The following is a 17627-nucleotide window of genomic DNA, read 5'->3' as shown; positions in this document are numbered from 1 at the left end:
CACTCCATCACTCTTGTACTCTGTTTGTCACAAGCAAGTCATTAGGTCCAGCCCATGCGCCAGGGGAGGGAATTACACAAGGGCACGAACACAGGAGGTGGGGTTGTTGGGGGCCGTTAGAGGCTGTCCATCACAGAGGTCATGTACCTGCCCCAGATCTTGTAGCTAGGACATGTTCCAGCCTCCTTCAGGGGCCAGGCTCTCTGTCCCGCCTCAAGGAGGTGAGGATGGGGCGGGGACAGGGGGCTTTTGCCAAGCCCAGGACCCCACAGTGGCCTTGGCTTTCTGTCAACCATACCCAACGCTTTCTCCTCCCATGGAAGCTGGGAGTATTCCCTGCCCAGCCCAGGAGGCTGTGTGGGGTATGAGCATTTGCTACCCAGACTGGAGAAACGTTAGCTTTCAAAACCCAGGCCTGGGAGGAAACCACAAATGGGCAGTCGGCTGGAAAAGTGGCCTATCTATTAGCCTCCTAGGGCTGTGGGTTATGTTTAAACTGAAAAGTGAGCTGTGATGTGGTATAACTGAGCCTTGTAAGGTTATTTCTCTTCTAGATTTTCTTGCCTCATTTGAAAAGCCAGAGCAGCCTGGCAGGTACATTCCTTTTGTTCCCCCGCCTCCCCCCCCGCCCCACACACACACCAAATTAACTCTCACTGTGTCTCCTAGGCTGGTGGAAAATTAAATCTCAGTTATCCAAGGGGCTCCCTCCTGTCCTGCCCGCACCCTATAGGGGTTGTGTGATCTGGACCACAGATTCAGTGCAGAGAGCCAGAGGTCACCACCCCACCAGAGCGGGAGCTGAGTGAGGCCAGAGACTTCTGTCAGTTTTGTGCACAGATGTGCATAGTAGGTGCCCAGCACACAGTAGATGTGCATTAAGTCTTTGTTGAATGTTGAGTGAGGGGTCTTTTGCTCTGTGGCCACAGGCTTTGCCCAAACATACATGCACCTTGAATGGAGGGACAAAACGGGTCTTGGCCAGCCAGGCCAGCGTCCAGCGTTCCCCCGGGGAACACAGGCCTTTCCTCTTGTTCTGGGACACCTGCTTCCACCCCTTCCCCAATTCCAGAAAGTTCTCCCTATTCAGTCAGCCCTAACTCCCCATTCCCTAATCCCCCAAGTTCCATTGTTCTTTCGGGAAAGAACTTTTCTTAAAAATAAAAGCCTCTTTCTCAACGTTGCCCCTAGGAGTGGGAGCCAGGGTAGACCACTGACTCCAGGGCTGGCCCACAGCTCTGCGACCGGGAGTGAGGGAGGGGGAGGGGGAATCTGATTCTATCTCATCCTTCCCAGCAGTGAAACAGCACACACGTTGTATCTCAACAAAGTTTTCAGCTCAAAGTTGCAGGCTCTGATGCGAGGGGTAGGGGCAGGGGGCAGCCAGGAGGATGGCACTGACATCCTGTAAGGAGGTGAACCACTTTACAACCCAGGGGTCCTGGTCCTCCTGCAGAGCACCCCGCCCTGCAGCTCGCAGAGCAGAGAAGGTCAAGTGCGTGAAACAGCACGACGTAAAGAACACCAGAAAGTGGGTCTACGCTAAAACAGCTCCTGCCAACAGGGGTACAGCTGCCTGAGATCCCCCCATCATAGTCTCCAGACACTGATTTGGGAGAGGGCAGATGACCCTCCTTTCCGGCAAAGACACAAACCTCCTTGGGGCTCCTTCCTGCCACATGCAAATCCCTGCCTGTCCTCTTTAGGCTTCGCCACACAAGATGAACAAGACTCAGGCCCCAGTAAGTACCAGGCAAAGCCCGCATATATTGGGCACTTACTGGATACCAGGTACAGTGTCAAGTGCTTTTCATGATCATCTCATTGAGTCCTCCCTAATGCCCTTTGAGATGGGTATGAATACCTTCACTTTACAGATGAGGAAACAGAGGTATGCCTTTCTCAAGGAGCAATGCCATGGCAATCACGACACAAATATATACCTCAAGCCATCGCTCATACTTGTAATTACCAGGTCCTACTGTCCCCTCCAAATCACAGTTGCAAAGGATCAGCACCACAGAAGGACAGAGATGGTGTAGTGGAAATTCAGAGGAATTCGTGACCAGCCTGGCAATCTGGGATGGCTGCATGGAGGAGGAGCCAGAATTTGAAGGATGGGGGACTTTGACAAGTGAAGCCTGTGAAAAGGACATTCCAGGAGGAGCAGAGGCTTAGAGGTGGGAAAAATGGGGAAGGTTCTGGGCCCTTGGAGCCAGCGTCTTATGCTCATGTACTGGGGAAGTGGGGAAGTGAGGGAGAGAGGGGATGAGAAAGGTGGGCACATTGTAGAGAGTAAAATGGGGTCATCCTGCGAGAGCTCTCTGGGTCTGACCAGCCTGAGAAAGGCCAGGCCATGAGTCACAGGGGCCACAGAGCCCAGCCCCAAAGTCTGGGGGTGTCCAGCACCCAGGTGCCCAGGTCCTTTCCTGGAGGACAAGACACCCCTCTCCAAACCTGTGAAGTCATAACAGCCATCCCCTGACACCCCCAGCCCCCCAACCCAGACACCTGGACGCCAGGCAGAAGCGGAGCAGGAAGAGGAGAGCAGATTCATTCCAGAAAGAACACGTTTACACCCAGCCAGAAGGCGGCCCCTAAAAAGACTGTTCACATTTGCAGCTCCATCTCAGCTTGAAAACTGGCTGAACTCTTTGGAAGCTTTTTTTCTCTTCTAACCAGACTTTAGGGATCTCAGGAAGACGTCTCATTAGTTACAGACTAAAGAGACTACGTTTTCCCTCCTGCTCATTTGAGCCCCAGTTGAGGAAAGTTTCCATATACTGAGATTCTGGGTAAGATTGTGTTTTTGTTTAAAAGCTTCAATAGTAAAAATATATTTTTAAATCTTCTTTTAATGGCCTACATTGTCCAATCCCTTCATTGAGTGAGGAATCAGTGGCCTAGAGAGGGCCTGGATGTCACCTGAGGCCACACAGCAGTGAGCGGCAGAGTCTAGAGCCAGCCTGGGGCTCAAGGTTGCCTGTGAACTCCAGCTCAGTGCTCCTTCCACACGCCAGTGCTGGCTTGGGTTGGAGCTGCTGTGGCCTGGGGAGAGAAGGAGATGGGCCAAAGGCCCAGGGCTTAGTATGGCCCAGCATGAGGGCTCCTAGAAGCCCTCCTTCTGGAAGCCCCAGATGCCTCAGATGTGGGCTTGACCAGGGTTAAGCCTGGGACCAGGCCCCAGGCAATGCCCTTGCAGGCCCTTCCCGGCTCTCCTCAGCAAAGACACCTCGACCACACCTGCAAGGGGCCACACCTGGCTCAGTCATTCCTCCAGCGAGTGAAGCCTACCTAACACAATCTGGACCAAGCACTGGATGAGGAGTCAGAAGCCTGGGATCCACCCCAGCTGAGCCTCTTCCTAGCTGAGCAGCACTGCGCTGTGCCTGTCACCTCTCTGGCTTCCTTGGCTGTAAAAAAACAGAGCAGAAACTCTCCAAGTGCAAAAAGAGGCACCGGGAGTACACAGCCCCTGCAAACACGGACATTGTTCCTCAGCAGAGCAAATTCAAACCCAGCTCTGGAGTCAGGCCACCTGGGATTGAATCCCACTGTGTGCTGAGTCAATGTGGGCAAGTAGCTTAATTTCCCTGTGTCTCAGTTCCCTTGTCTGTAAAACAAGGATAATAGGACCTACCGCCATAAACTAGTTGTGAGAAAATTAAGATAATATGGTTTGAGAGTTTTGGATGATGCTGGATACACAGTAAGTACTCAGTAAAAATTAGCTTTTATTATTATGGCTCTTTGAGCCTTGATTGACCCCAAACTCCCCAACTAGTAAATGATATGCACTTGGAAGATACAGATGTTTGTCTCCTCAAGAGCCTAGCCTGGTGCCTGGTGCCTGGGGCAGGGGAGTGAGAGTGTGGTGTGGAATTACTTAATACATGCTCCAGGAAGTATTAATACTTATAAAAGGGGCACATACAATTCACTGGAGCCCCCTTTCCCCACCCAGAGCACCGTCTTCCAGCAGTCAAGGGCTGGTGAATGAATCTCTGAATGATACATATTCCTCTGTTTGATGGTCAGTAATAATGAGCTTGTATGCAGGGTGAGTCACCAAGCGTGGTTCACGGTCCGTGCCTTGTATATAGCTGTACAATTCCACAGGCACAGAATCAAAGATCCTGGAAATTCATTCATTCGACAAACATTAATTGGGTGCGTGGCAACCTACTGATTCAGGAGTTGGAAGGGTGTAAAATATTATTTTGAAGCTACACACGCAGGCTGGTAACTTAATGTTATTGGACACGTGTTCCCTAAGTGCCGGTGCTCTGGTCTTGAACAAACTATACTTATACGACCTGGTTTATGAATTAATGAGGGCCAGCTAATCTTTCAGAATTCAATTTGCAGTTTTGGTCAAAAGCCCTTCAGCCTTTACAACCTGTCTTCCTGGGCTGGGCTAACTCCTTTGCCAGTTAAAAGGTTTCTGTGTCTTTAAGAGGAGGCGGTACCCTGTCAAGTGTGCCCCAAAGGATAGGCTGGAAGCGCGTGAAGTCCCACCCACTTTCTGTGACGTCCTGTGGCCCGGCTTCTGATTGTCCGCCTCAGACGTCAATCGAGGGGTGTGCGTCTTGCTGGGACACAGTGGTGGTCTAACCTCTGGTTTGCGGAGCGGTCGGGTGTTTTCTCCTCTCGCCCCCACGCCTTCGAGGCCCCCGTCGCCCGACCCAACGGCGGAGCCAGCCAGTGGTTCCCGGGGCGCCCTCCCGCACCGATCCCTCCTCGCTGGGGCGGGACCTGGCCCGACGGCTCCGGTCACTATGGTCAGTGGTCGTAGCGGGGAAGCGGGGAAGGAGGAGTGGGAAGGGGGCGCGGTAGGCGGGGTCGCCGCTTGGGCGCATGTGCACTCGCGGGACTGGGGGTCGGGCGCGAGGCTCGGCCCCCACCGTCAGACCTGCAGCGTTCGGGCACCCCGGAAATACTGGGGGCCCAGTCCTTCCTTGGAAGGCCCCCGTGGACGGCCAGCGACGGAGACCCAGCCCGGCTGCCAGGCCCCCCGCCCCGGCGCGTTCGTCCCGGCTGTCCCCGAGTGCTGCTCGACGGTGGGCACCCGGAGGCTCCAGGGCTAAGGGTCGCTTCCTTTTTGTTAAGTAGACCTCCAGTCGGCAGGCAGCTCACGGCCCCACCCATCCGAGGGCTCAGCCATGAGAGACCTCCCACTCCCAAGCCCCAAGAGTGGACCTGGGGAGGGCAAGGGTGGCCGGACATCCTCTCCGTCCTACACGTCAACAGAAGGTCTTTGGAGTTAGGACCCACGTGGAGAGGCTGTCTCAAGTTGTGAGACACGTGAATTAGGGGTCCCGGCAAAGACTAGAGGAACCCCTGATTCAGAAGGCAGAAAGGGCCCCAGAGACCCTCTGAGCCAGGCCAACCGGGTCTTGGTCAGCTGGGGCCACTGAGGCCGAGACAGGGAGGGGGCTGGGACTGATTGTGGTGGACTTGGACCTGAACCCAAGCCTCTGGACTCCCAGTCCAGTGCTCTTTGTATTACTACATCAGTCCATCTTGGGGGCAAGGGGAGGCGGGGGACAGGCACTCTGCAGAGGACTGGGTGTGATGAGTGCCTAAAACTCTTCAACTCTGTGCCCCGTGCTCCAGGGAGCTTGTAGCGTATAAGGACTGGTGGCCTGGCTTGTGGTCACACAGCCCTGAGTTCAAATCTCACCTCCATCCCTTGGAAAGCCAAGAGGCTTTGGTTGGTCGCTTCCCATCCCTGGCACTATTTTGCAGGTCTGTGTACTGGGCTGCTGCTGTGAGGACCACGTGAGGTGATGCGGGTGGAGCACTTGGCTCAGATAATTGGGCACGGCTTTCCCTGTGAAAACGGTCCTGGAAATGCGCGTGCACGGGTGCCTGGTTTTTCGTGCTCGGCCTCCTCCCTCCCATGTCTGGGCAGAGAAATGGGTCACCACTGCAGGCTGCCACTGGCTTGGGGCACAGGTCAGAAAGTGGTCACGGTCTGACACGTTCTGACTGTGGTGTGGGCAGCCAGGTCATCTGCGCCGGCCTGTCCTAGACAAACCAGCCTGCTGCTGGGTGTGGCTGAGGGCTTCTGGGGCATCTGGAAGCACCAGCTTCCTACTTCTACCCAGCACCTAAGGGTGTACCTGGCTCTGCTGTTCCTGGAAGGGGACCCAGGTGTTTCTGCATCGCCCGCCAGGGAGTGGCCAGAGCTGGGGTAATAATGGGTTTAGCCACCCTGGAGCCGAGGCTGGCAGGGCTTCCAGCCACCACTGGGTAGCTGAGAGCATGGCAGGGGTGGTGAGGGCTGGGACCTGAACTTCTGGTCTTGGAGCTGCACAGTGAGGCCTCTGACTCCATCCTCACGTCTGCCCTGGACTCACAAGACCAGAAGCTAGAGGGCAGATGGAGTCAGAGTAGCAGCCCTCAGCCTGTGGGGGGGTGGCGTGGCTGCCTTGGAGAGGGATGAAGTCGTTAACTCACCAAATAGGACGTCTGCCGGGGAATCCTGGGAGGGTGGGGGCAGCAGAGGCAGTGCAGGGTGTGTTCTCTTCTGTTCACTCAGCACTTACTGAGCACCTACTGTTTGCCAGGTACCGTGCTGGGCCCTTCGGTGGTTTTCTGAGTCTGTGTGGTATGGATGGCGGTGAGTGTGTGTCTGGTGGCAGAGGAGAATGTCTTTGGAAAATACGGTGTTTTCTTTCTGTTTCATTTCAAAGTCACTGGGCTAAGCTTGAGGAAGGGTCCCAGGTAGAAGACACAGAACCCCTTGGGAACGCAGGGGCCAGGGTGAGGACAAAGCCCGGGGCTGCCACTGGCAGAGATTGTAGCTAGTGAGGGGTCTCATGCTCACTCAAAGGGCATTTAACATTCAGTGAAGAATGAGGGTCGGATGTGAATAGCAAAACCACAGGGCCCTTCTGTGCTTTGTTCTTTGGTTTGTCAAACAAGCCCCAGTAGGTACCCTAGTCCAGCCCCATGCTGGGCACTGATGAGAAAGACAAGGGGCTTGCCCACTCTTAGGAGCTCACTGCCTGTTAGACGAGGCAGAGCTGGACCCAAGCAATTCTTGAGCTACCGGTCATGACCTAAGAGGCCTGACCATGGGCTTGGGGAGCACAGCAGGGAGCCATGCACTCTGAGGGAGTGGGGAGTGTTGAGGAAGGCTTCACAAAGGAGTCTTTTGAATGGGGTGTTGAAGGATGTATAGGAGTTTTCAGGAAGGATTTGGGAAAGAGTGTATTCCGGTGAGGGTGGGACAGTGTGCTTACAGGCCTGGAAACATGGTTAAGAGTGGGATATGCTGGGAAAGGTGAGCGGTCTGTATGGTTGCAGGGAACTTGGGGGAGGGAGGATCGATGAGTTTAGAAAAACAGGTGGGGTCAGAATGTGCCATGAAGGATTTCGCATGCTGCACTGTGGGGTTTGGATTTTATTCTGCAGGTGTGGCTGGGGAATGGGGAGGACCCTAACATATTTTTGACAAATAAGAGATGGTTGATTTGGATGCCATCTGGCAATGGAGTGGACAGAGGGTTGGAAGTGGCCAGGCTGGAGTCGAAGACCAGCGCGTACATCTGTTCACTCATCTGATCGTTATGCATTTTGGGGGCATTATTGTGTGGCAGGCACTGGGGAATCTGGTCATGACAGGCAGGCAAAGTCCCTGCCCTCATGGAGTTGACATTCTCGTGGAGGGTGACAGAGAGCATGCAAGTAAATGAGTGGACCTACATGTCAGAGAAAGCTCTAAAGACATAAAACAAGTCAAGGCAGTAGGGGTGGGGAAGGGGCAACTTTCACAGGGTGGTCAGAGAAGGAGGTTGCATCATCTGAGTCATGTAAAGAGGCAGCGAGTCATTCCATGCAGAGGAACAGCATGTGCAAAGGCCCTGAGGTAGGAATGGGTGTGTCTTGGGGGAACACAAGGAGGGTCACTGTGACTGGAGCTCAGGAGAGTGAGGGGAGCAAGGCCGGATGGCATAGGACCTGGGTGGTTGTCATCCAAATGTTGAGTCTTCTCCCGTATGAAGGAAGCTACTGGAGGGAACTGGGAAAGGGCATGTCCTCATCTGCTTCGCATGGTAGGAGCCTGTGCTGGCTGCTGTGGAGGATGGTGGGGATGGGGGGTGGGAGTGGGAGCCAGGAGGTCAGTTGGGCAGACACGTGGTGCAGCCTCCCTGGGGGCAGATGGTGGCGGCTCTGGCCTGACGCAGGAGCCTAGTTGGCGGGGGAAGGGAGGAGTAGAAGAGGCCTCCCCGGTCTTTGGCATGAGCTCTGTGTGGACGGAGGGGCTTTTGAGGATCTGGTGACACCTGGAGGGGATGCAGGGGTAGAGAGAGAAAGCAGTTAGGGGCACAGTAATTCTGGGATCTTGGTCAGACATCCCGGTGGTTGGTGGTGTTTGAGGCCGGAGCTCTAGGGAGAAGTCAGGGCGGGAGATCTGAGGGTCCGTTAGGAGGATGCTGTGAGTCCAGGCGTCAAATGAGAGAGGGCCAGCATCTGAATTCGGGGTCTCTGCAAGGCCAGCCAATAACTGTGACCCAAGGCGGGTAGGGGTCCAGATGCAGGGTCTTCTCTGTTTCCTGAACTGAACTGCAGAGATGGGGGAATGTGGGTGGTAGGCTGAGTAATAGCGCCCCGAAGACATCCACATCCTAATCCCCAGAACCTGTGACTAGGGTACCTCAGGTGGCAACAGGGGCTTTGCAGTTGTGATGAATTAAGGGTCCTGAAATGGGGAGAGTACCCTGGGGTAGCCAGGTGGGCCCAATGATGTAATCACAAGGGTCCTTATAAGGAAGAGGCAGGAGGCTCAGAGTGAGGAGACCTGACAGTGGGAGGGAGGGGTCCTGAAGAAATGCAGGCAGCTTCTAGAAGTTGAAAAAGGTAAGGGAGTGGGTTCTCCCCGTGAGCCTCCAGAAATGTAAGATAATAAACCTTGTTTTAAATCACTGAGTTTGTACTAACTGCTGTTTGTACAGCAGCAATAGGAAGCCAATTCAGGACACTAGGTCTCCCCTGAATCTTGGGCCTCCAAATGTTTCTGATCATTCATCAATAAAAATGTGTGATTATCCCATATGTTGGTATATTATACATCATACCCGGAAGTAGACATTTAAAAAGCCATTTCCTCCGTCCCCTGCAAACAGCCCCCTGTGGAGACCCCAGCCCCAAGCAGGCAAGGCCAGGTTTGGAGCCACGGGGAGCCTCTAGAAGTGACAGGGACCTTCTGAGGGGAGGTGGTTGGCTGAGTTCTGGGCCCTGGCCCTCTGATGGTGAGCCTGCAGGCTCTGGCCTCTGCCATGGAGGAGTTGGTAGCTTGAGGTCAGGCCACGCGGTGCGTTGTGGCTTCTCGGGGCTGGGCCTGGTTCACGAGGCTGACTCATGGCCCGGGGTCACCACACCAGCAGAGCAGCCTCGGAGGGAGGTCCGGCAGGCTAACGGCTGGCCTTGCCCGCCGGGGCCCAGGGTGGGCCCAGGAGAAGCCCACCAGCACCTCAGAGCCTTGGCTGGCGGTGCACACAGAGGCACCGAAGGGTACGTTATGGGGGGTTTGTAGGCAGAGACGTGAGCCCAAGGCCGGGCTGCTAAGGAGCCATCAGGAAGTGATGATAGGGCACGCGAGGGCCAGGTGGGTTCTCTTTGTGGAGAGTTGGGGCAGAAAGGCACCCAGGTCTGTTGAATACCTTTGATGTGCTGGGTGACCAGCGTGGAAGTTTCTCCCTGGATTGCCTCGCTGTGTGACCTCGGGCAAAGAGCTTGACCTTTCTGGGCTTCAGTTTCCATTTGTAAAACAGAACTACTGCGAGCCCTAAGTGAGATCATCCCCAGTGCCTGGCATACGGTGACCTCCCAGCAAAGGTAACTTAAGTCATTCAACAAGTGGTTACTTAGTGCCTTCCGGGGGCCAGCTGCTGTTCCAGGCACTTGGAGTACTGTGATAAAAGTGACAAAGGACCCTGTCCTTGTGGAGCTTCATTCTCCTATTGTTTCACCTCTCATGAAAGCTCAGAGAAGCTGGATTCAAACTCTGAAGTGAACTGTATCTGTTCCAAGAGGGGCCCACGGAGAACTCACAGGAGGGGCAGGGGTTTGGTTTGGGTCACAGGTCATGTCATGGGTCAGACCTTTACCGCCTGCAGGACTGAGCTGCCAGGGCCCAGTCCTTTCAACGTGGCCCTCCCCACCCTGCAGCTCCCTGCCACCCCACCGTCTGCTGGGGGTCCCTGGAGATGCTCGCACAGTGCTGGGCACGTGGGGTTCCCGTGGGCAGGGGGCGCAACAGCTTGTGGGATGAGAGCTCCTGCATCGCCCTGGCAGTGGGACCTCACTCTGGCTCTGCTTGGTCACTTCCTTACCGGAAGCTTTCAGGGCTTCAGATGCCACACCAGTGGGGCAGGATCCGTGGATTGGGGTATATGGATGGCGGGGGGGGTATATGGACAAGAGATGGGAATCGAGTGCAGAGTCAGCAGCGCTATTGTAGGTGGTTACATGCTGGCTCTGCGGTCTCCGAGGCTGTAGGAGGAAAGAGGACCCCCACGAGGACTCAGATCTGGTCTGAACACAAGCCCCCCGTTCCAGGGCCTCAAGCTAGTTCCCAGGGTTACTGGGAAGGAGCCAGTGATCGGAGAAACAACCTTCTCTCACTTTGAAATATCTTCCTCGACTCAACAGCTCAAAGCTGTTTCCAAGCAGAGGTGCTATCCGCCTGACTTAGTTAATTAGCATTATTTGCAAACCAGCAGTTTAAGGCTAAAATCCTTTAGGATTAGGTAACCTGATTAGGTCTGACAGGACGGTGTCAGGCGAGGCCTGTACTTTTCCCGTAACGTCCTGGAAATTTGGGGCCATGATTTAAAAAACAAACCACCAATTAGAGTCAGCCAAGGTCAAAGCCAGAGTATTGTACCTGATTTATGGGCTGTTCTTCCAGGGGTGTGACCAGGGCCGTGCCGATGGGGAGGGGGGCGGGGACCACCTGGGCTGACTTGGGTCACTCTGGGCTGCCAGGCAGGGACTTAAAGGCACCAAAGCAGAAACCCACGCACCCCTCCCAGTGGAGCCAGTAAACACACCTGGGACCACGAGGGGGCGCTGGAGCTAACTCACAGCTCCATCACAGGGCAGGGCAACCGACCTGGGAGCCATCTGTCAGGAGGGGTGGATCTTAAACAGTATTGAGTGAAGAAAAAAAAAGCCACGATATCTATAGAATAATTTGTGTGCATATTTAAAACACGTGCATACATAAAACAACTCTGTATTTTAAGAAAGACATACATTCCACTTACATGAGGTCCCTAGGATAGGCACATTCATGGAGACAGAAAGCAGAGTGGTGGTTGCCAGGGGCCGGGCCGTGTGGAGATGAGGGGTAGGGAATGGGGAGTTAGGGTTTCATGGGTAGAGTTTCAGCTGGGGATGATGAAAACGTTCTGGAAAGGACGGTAGTGGTTGCACAACGATGTGAATGTAATTAATGCCACGGAACTGCACGCTTAAAAATGGTTATTATGGTATATTTTGTGTTATGTATGTTTTAGCACAATTTTTAAAAGGCAGATATGTATTGAAAGACATACCATAGGGAATACCTATAGAGGGTGAGGGGATGGCAGGATGGGAACAGCGATCAGGGAGGAAGGGGAAAAGGTGACAGAATGCCTTGCAGAGGCCGGTACTCCCAGTGGGTCTCTTGAACCCTGAGTGTGATGAGCTGGGCTCTCAGCGACCCAGAGCCCCCCGCCCCCCGCCCCCAAACTGCTGTTTAATATTTTTCTTTTAAGTTGACTTTTAAATAGCCTAAGTAAATTTGCCTCGAATGCCCAGTCGATGTGACTATGGCGAGTGGAAAAGCTAGGGAGGCTTCCCTGAGTGAGGCCCGTTTCCCCTTCCTGACCCACCTTTAACGTTCTCATTTTGACTGGTGATGGCGGGCTTTCTAACATCTTAAACACTTATCTCTACATATGTAAGATTAATCCCTTAAACTCCTTTCCACTCTCCCAGCGATACCTGCTCAGCAACTGCCCATCAGACAGAACTGATCTTATGCATTCTCCCACACCATTTGTCGTTTTTTTCGCGGGGCACTCCAAGCGCGAGCAGCGTTCAATACAGCGGCGTTGCTTTTTAATCACCCACTGTTTAAAAAGACCCAAGCCATCATTTTAAGTCTGCTGTGGGTAAAAACAAGACTTCTTGTTGGTGAGGTAGGTAAATAATGGGACTTTGGAATGAAAGGAGACGGCGGGTGGGTGAGTGAGAGAGATGGGCGTCGTCGAGTGGGGACACGTGCTGTTTCTGAATAGTACCTGTTTGTCATCCTGCCTTCCCCTTGGGTGAGCAGAGGTGGATTTTTAAATTCTGAAACTCATGGGATCCCGTGGATATTTGCTTTATGAGCACACCGTATGAGTGCAAACTTAACTGTACATCAGCCATTATGCCAATAATGTAAGTCTTCCATGATTTAGAATAGGTCAAAACATGTTCACTTTTTATAACTATGCCAATGAAGTTAATAAGTTTTGGACTTCCCTGGCGGTCCAGTGGTTAAGACTCTGCTTTCTACTGCAGGGGGCGTGGGTTCGATCCCTGGTCGGGGAAGATCCTGCATGCTGCGAGGCATGGCCAAAAAATTAAAAAAAAAAAAAAAAAGTTAACAAGTTTTAAGTTAAAAAAATTGCAAATGAAAATGCAACATTTTACGCTCCAAGTCAGAGGCCTTCTCACCCTTCAAAAGAGGCTAGCAAAGTGGAAAGGAGTTAAAGGTACACTGGAAGCCTGCTTTCTCCTTGGTGCAATTAGAAGGTTTGAAGAAAGTTGGAAAGAGGTTAATTTTCGCTTCCAATGTCGCCAATGTCTTTTAACCCCCATGTCCAGACATCACCTATAAATGATCTCTCACTCCACCCGTGATGAGCAGCCCTTGGGCTGGGGGACCCTGCTGTAGGCACTGAGGTCCGGAGCTGAGCAGTCTGCCTGTAATGGGTGGAGGGGGAGCTGCAGGGGCCCAGCCTGAAGGTGAGAAGGCCCCAGACTGCCCTGTGCACAGTGTTCCTTTGAGGCCTAGCAGCCTTGGTCCCTCTAGAGCTCCTGGACTCTGAGCTCTGTCTGCTTAGCAGTTTGGCTTGGTAGAATTTCCATGGGCTTCAGAGTCAGACAGATCTGCAGCAAATCTCTTCCTGGCACAAGGGACCCAACCTTGTCAGTAGAGTGGGTTTAGTAATTGTCAGTCGGGATTAAATGAAATAACGGAAATATGTAAGCCTCTGTCCCAGAGCTTGGCCACACAGCTGGTGTACAGTAATGGCATCTGTTATTATTTCATACATCTTGGGCTTGGGGTAGCAGCAGATCATCAAACTATCCTCCATGTGTTGGCTTTCAACCTCACATGGTCACAGGATGGCTACTGGAATGTAGACATTGCATCTGTATTAAGTCAGGAAGAAGGAGGAGGAGGACATGCTGTCTCAGTTCTTTACATCCAAAACCAAAAGCCTTCCCCAAAGCCCCCAGCAGATTTTTTGTGAGTCCAGTTGGCCAGCCCCGGTCACCTGGCTGCCCACAGCTGCAAGGGAGGCTAGGAAAATCAGTGAGGAGGAGGTTAGGGTTGTCATGACTTAGCCCAGGCATTTTCCATCACATTGCCCAGAGTAAAACAGGAATCCTGTCTGTAGGGAAGAAATGGGTAATGGCTGATGGGAAAGCAGCCCATAGCATCTGCCCCAGAATGGTTATTTGATTCCTCCTGATGGTTCTCCCCTGCTCTGCCAGCTTGCCACTGTGGTGTCAGAGCAGAAGTGAGGAAGGAGCCTGAGACTGACTGAATTTTGCAACAAAGGTTGGGTACAGAATAGAAGCTTCCAGAAACAAAACCTAGAGTCCCTTCGCCCACCCACAAGCATTTGCACGCTCTCTTCCCTCTTTTAGAAATACTTTTCCTCCTGTTTTTAGGGACAACATTCATCTTCTCACTGTTTGGCTTTCCTCTGGGAAGATGCCCAGGTGCCCCACATCTCGGGAGGGCATGTTTGGGGCCACCAAAAAGGGAGAAAAAGGGACCAAGTGTGAGTTCAAGGGAGGGCCCAAGCCTGATTCAGATGGGGTGTGGCAACCAGGGAGGCTTCACCGGGGAGATGGCTTTTATTCATTCATTTAACAAACATCTCATCCCCTGCTCCGGTTCGGGCCCTGTGAGGAGCCCTGGGGAATCAAGTGAATGGAAGGTCTCAGATGGTTTGGCAGCTGCCCGCTGGCAAGGGAGGCCCACGTGACTTTGGAGACTTTGAGGGGTGGGAGCTTCCAGGCCCCCCAGAAATGCCCCTTCCCAGTCACAGAGCCTGGATGCCGAGTACAGGAATCAGAGCCAAAGAAGCTCATTGTCAGACAGAAGTTTAGAGTCTGTCCAGGGTGGAGACCACGTAAGCCTAGAAGTCACTTACGCCTCATTGTACGATTCTGTGGGCCAGCTCTCTGCTTCCGGTGGTGAGCTCTGGAGAATCTCATCATCAAAATCCAACACATTTCTCCAGATGGGAAGGGGTTTGTGACGCCAAAGGCTCCTTTTCAAGCACTGCTGTATTGGGTTGAGGCCACTGTCTAGTCAGCGAGGAAGCTGAGAGGCCGCCCGGTGACAGCTGTCAAAAATGATGGCCAGGGGGCTTCCCTGGTGGCGCAGTGGTTGGGAGTCCGCCTGCCGATGCGGGGGACGCGGGTTCGCGCCCCGGTCCGGGAGGATCCCACGTGCCGCGGAGCGGCTGGGCCCGTGAGCCACGGCCGCTGAGCCCGCGCGTCCGGAGCCTGCGCTCCGCAACGGGAGAGGCCACAACGGTGAGAGGCCCGCGTACCGCAAAAAAAAAAAAAAGATGATGGCCAGGGACTTTTCCTCTAGCGGGTTCCCGGCCGTTGGTTTGCTAAGTGCAGCTGGGCCCGGCAGGTGCTGAAGGGTCGGGGTCGTGGACCCCGCCAGGTCTCAGCAGCGCGGAGGTGCAGGCTGTCGCCGAGGGCCGCGCTCCGCCCCGGGGCCCCCGCCCCTGCCCCGCGGCCTCGCAGTTCATCCTGCTGGTGATGCGCCCCTGTGGAGGGCAGGACGAGGCTGCAGCCCAGGGCGTCCTGCGGCAGGCTCCGGCCCTGGGGGGCAGCGCCCGGGCTGCCCGTTCGGTACCTGTGCGAAGTGGCGGGGGGGATGGCGAGGGGGGGAGGCGGGGGAAGACGAGGCAGACCTGCTGGACACTTCGGAACCCCCCGGGGGGAGGCGAGAGCATGGCTAGTTTGGAGGATCTGGAGGAGGAGGGGACCTACTCTGGGGGAGAGGGCGGCAGCGGTGGAGCCCGGAGACGGGGCAGCGGCGGGGCAGCGCGAGCAAGACCTGCACCTGCGAGGGCTGCAGCCAGACCCCGAGCCGGGCGGCCAGACAGCGCAAGCCGTGGATGTGCAAGAAGCACCGCGACAAGATGTACAAGGATAAGTACAAGAAGGAGAAAAGCGACCAGGCCCTGAACTGCGGTGGGGCCTCCCAGCCTGGCAGCGCGGGAAACGTCAGACCTGAGGAAAGTGCAGGTAACGTACTCTCTACTGTTAAACAGAGAACAGGATCTTTTGGGGATCGACCTGCAAGACCTACTCTTTTAGAACAAGTGTTAAATCAGAAAAGACTGTCAATACTAAGAAGTCCAGAAGTGGTGCAGTTTTCACAGAAACGGCAACGAGTACTAAATCAGCAAGTTTTGGAGCAAAGACAGCAGCAGTTTCCAGGAACATCAGTGTGAGGGAACTTATCAAGAAGTCCTACACGTTTTTTATCTTATTGTAGTGGATGGACATATGTTTATACTAAAGATAAATGGGGTAAGATTTGCCAGTAGAAGGTAAACAGTCATTTTCCTGGGACTGTATGTGTGCATTTGGGGACAAATACGTATTGCACGTTGTGCATCTATGACCCTGTTTCTGTTTTGCTATATTTGTTCATTTGTTTTTATAGATTCCACATATAAGTGATATCATGTAATATTTGTCTTTGTTTTCACTTCACTTAGCATGATAATCTCTAGGTCCATCCATGTTGCTGCAAATGGCAGTATTTCATTCTTTTTCTATGGCTGAATAATTTTCCACTGCATATATATACACCACATCTTCTTTATCCATTCATCTGTTGATGGGCACTTGGGTTGCTTCCATATCTTGGCTATTGTAAATAATGCTGCAGTGAACATAGGGGTGCATATATCTTTTCTAATTAGTGCTTTTGTTTTCTTTGGATAAATACCCAGAAGTGGAATTGCTGGGTCATATGGTAGTTCTAGTTTTAATTTTTCTGAGGAATCTCCATCCTGTTTTCCATAATGGCTACACCAATTTACATTCCCACCAATGGTGCACAAGTGTTCGCTTTCCCTCACCAATACTTGTTATTTGTTGTCTTTTTGATAATAGCCATTCTGACAGATGTGAGGTGATACCTCATTGTGGTTTTGATTAGCATTTCCCTGATGATTAGTGATGCTGAAAATCTTTTCATGGGTCTGTTGGTCATCTGTATGTCTTCTTTGGAAAAATGTCTATTCAGATCCTCTGCCCGGTTTTTAATTGGGTTGTTTGTGTTTTTGATGTTGAGGTGTATATCTTCTTTATATATTTTGGATATTAACCCCTTATTCAGATATATTATTGGCAAATATCTTCTCCCATTCAGTAGATGGCCTTTTCCTTTTGTTGAAAGTTTCCCTTGCTGTGCAAAAGCTTTTTAGTTTGATGTAGTCTCATTTGTTTGTTTCTGCTTTTGTTTTCCTTGCCTGAGGAGACATATCCAAAAAAATGTTACTGAGACCAACGTCAAACAGCCTACTGCCTATGTTTTCTTCTAGAGAAGTTTAATGGTTTCAGGCCTTACATTTAAATCTTTAAACCATTTTGAATTTATTTTTGTTCACTGAGGTATTTTGTTCTATAAAACGAATCAGTTTGGAAGTTACAAGTTGATACCCCTACATGGGGGGCCTGACCCTGGCTCCCTGCCCGCCAGGGACCATGGCGTCTGGGATACTAGTCACACACCCACAGGTGCTTCTGTCCGGGGGAGGTAACACTCACTGTGTCCTGCAGCCAGCAGTTCAGAGGCTTTCTGTTGGTGAAAGCCCAGCAGCCGCTTTTGAAATTGTCACAGCTTCACTCCTTTTTCTGTCTTTCAGAGTGAAGCATCTTTCAACCTAATATCAGAAAAATGTGACACTCTATCCATTCTTCGGGATCATCCTGAAAACAGGATTTACCAGAGGAAAATCCAGGTAAGGCAGAGGGTCAGAAGAAGGGGAGCCTAGATGAAATGGGCTGCAGTTGGGAGCAGAGAAAGAGGTGCCACTTTGAAGGTAAAAAAGGCTTCGCATTTGGACCAGGTTCCTGGGCAAATTAAAGGGCTCCCAGAATATTGTGATGTTGGGCATTTGCCTTAATGAGAAATCCTTTCGCTGCAAAGAAAAAAAAAAATAGCACTATTGTTTATAAAAAGCTAGGCACTCTCCTAAGTGTTTCCTTTCTCCCTGAGACCTCAGTACAACATTGCAAGGTCAGAACTTTTATTACCCACGTTTTACAGCTGAGGGAAACGACGCACAGAAATTATATGGCAA

General features: G+C 52.6%; 1 protein-coding gene across 1 annotated transcript; it reads left to right on the top strand.

Moving 5' to 3' along the window:
* Positions 1-13993: 13993 nt before the first annotated feature.
* Positions 13994-17286, top strand: LOC112066769 (regulatory factor X-associated protein-like). Its single transcript, XM_055082368.1, has 4 exons — positions 13994-14063; positions 14966-15156; positions 15267-15555; positions 17190-17286. The coding sequence occupies exons 1-4, from the start codon at positions 13994-13996 to the stop codon at positions 17192-17194; spliced, it is 555 nt and encodes a 184-aa protein (XP_054938343.1). The 3' UTR covers positions 17195-17286.
* The last annotated feature ends 341 nt before the right edge of the window (positions 17287-17627 follow it).

This window comes from Physeter macrocephalus, unplaced genomic scaffold (genome assembly GCF_002837175.3).
Source record: "Physeter macrocephalus isolate SW-GA unplaced genomic scaffold, ASM283717v5 random_100, whole genome shotgun sequence".
NCBI classification, from domain to species: domain Eukaryota; kingdom Metazoa; phylum Chordata; class Mammalia; order Artiodactyla; family Physeteridae; genus Physeter; species Physeter macrocephalus.
The sequence above is the reverse complement of the archived record's forward strand: the minus strand, read 5'-3'. Positions and strand labels throughout refer to the sequence as shown.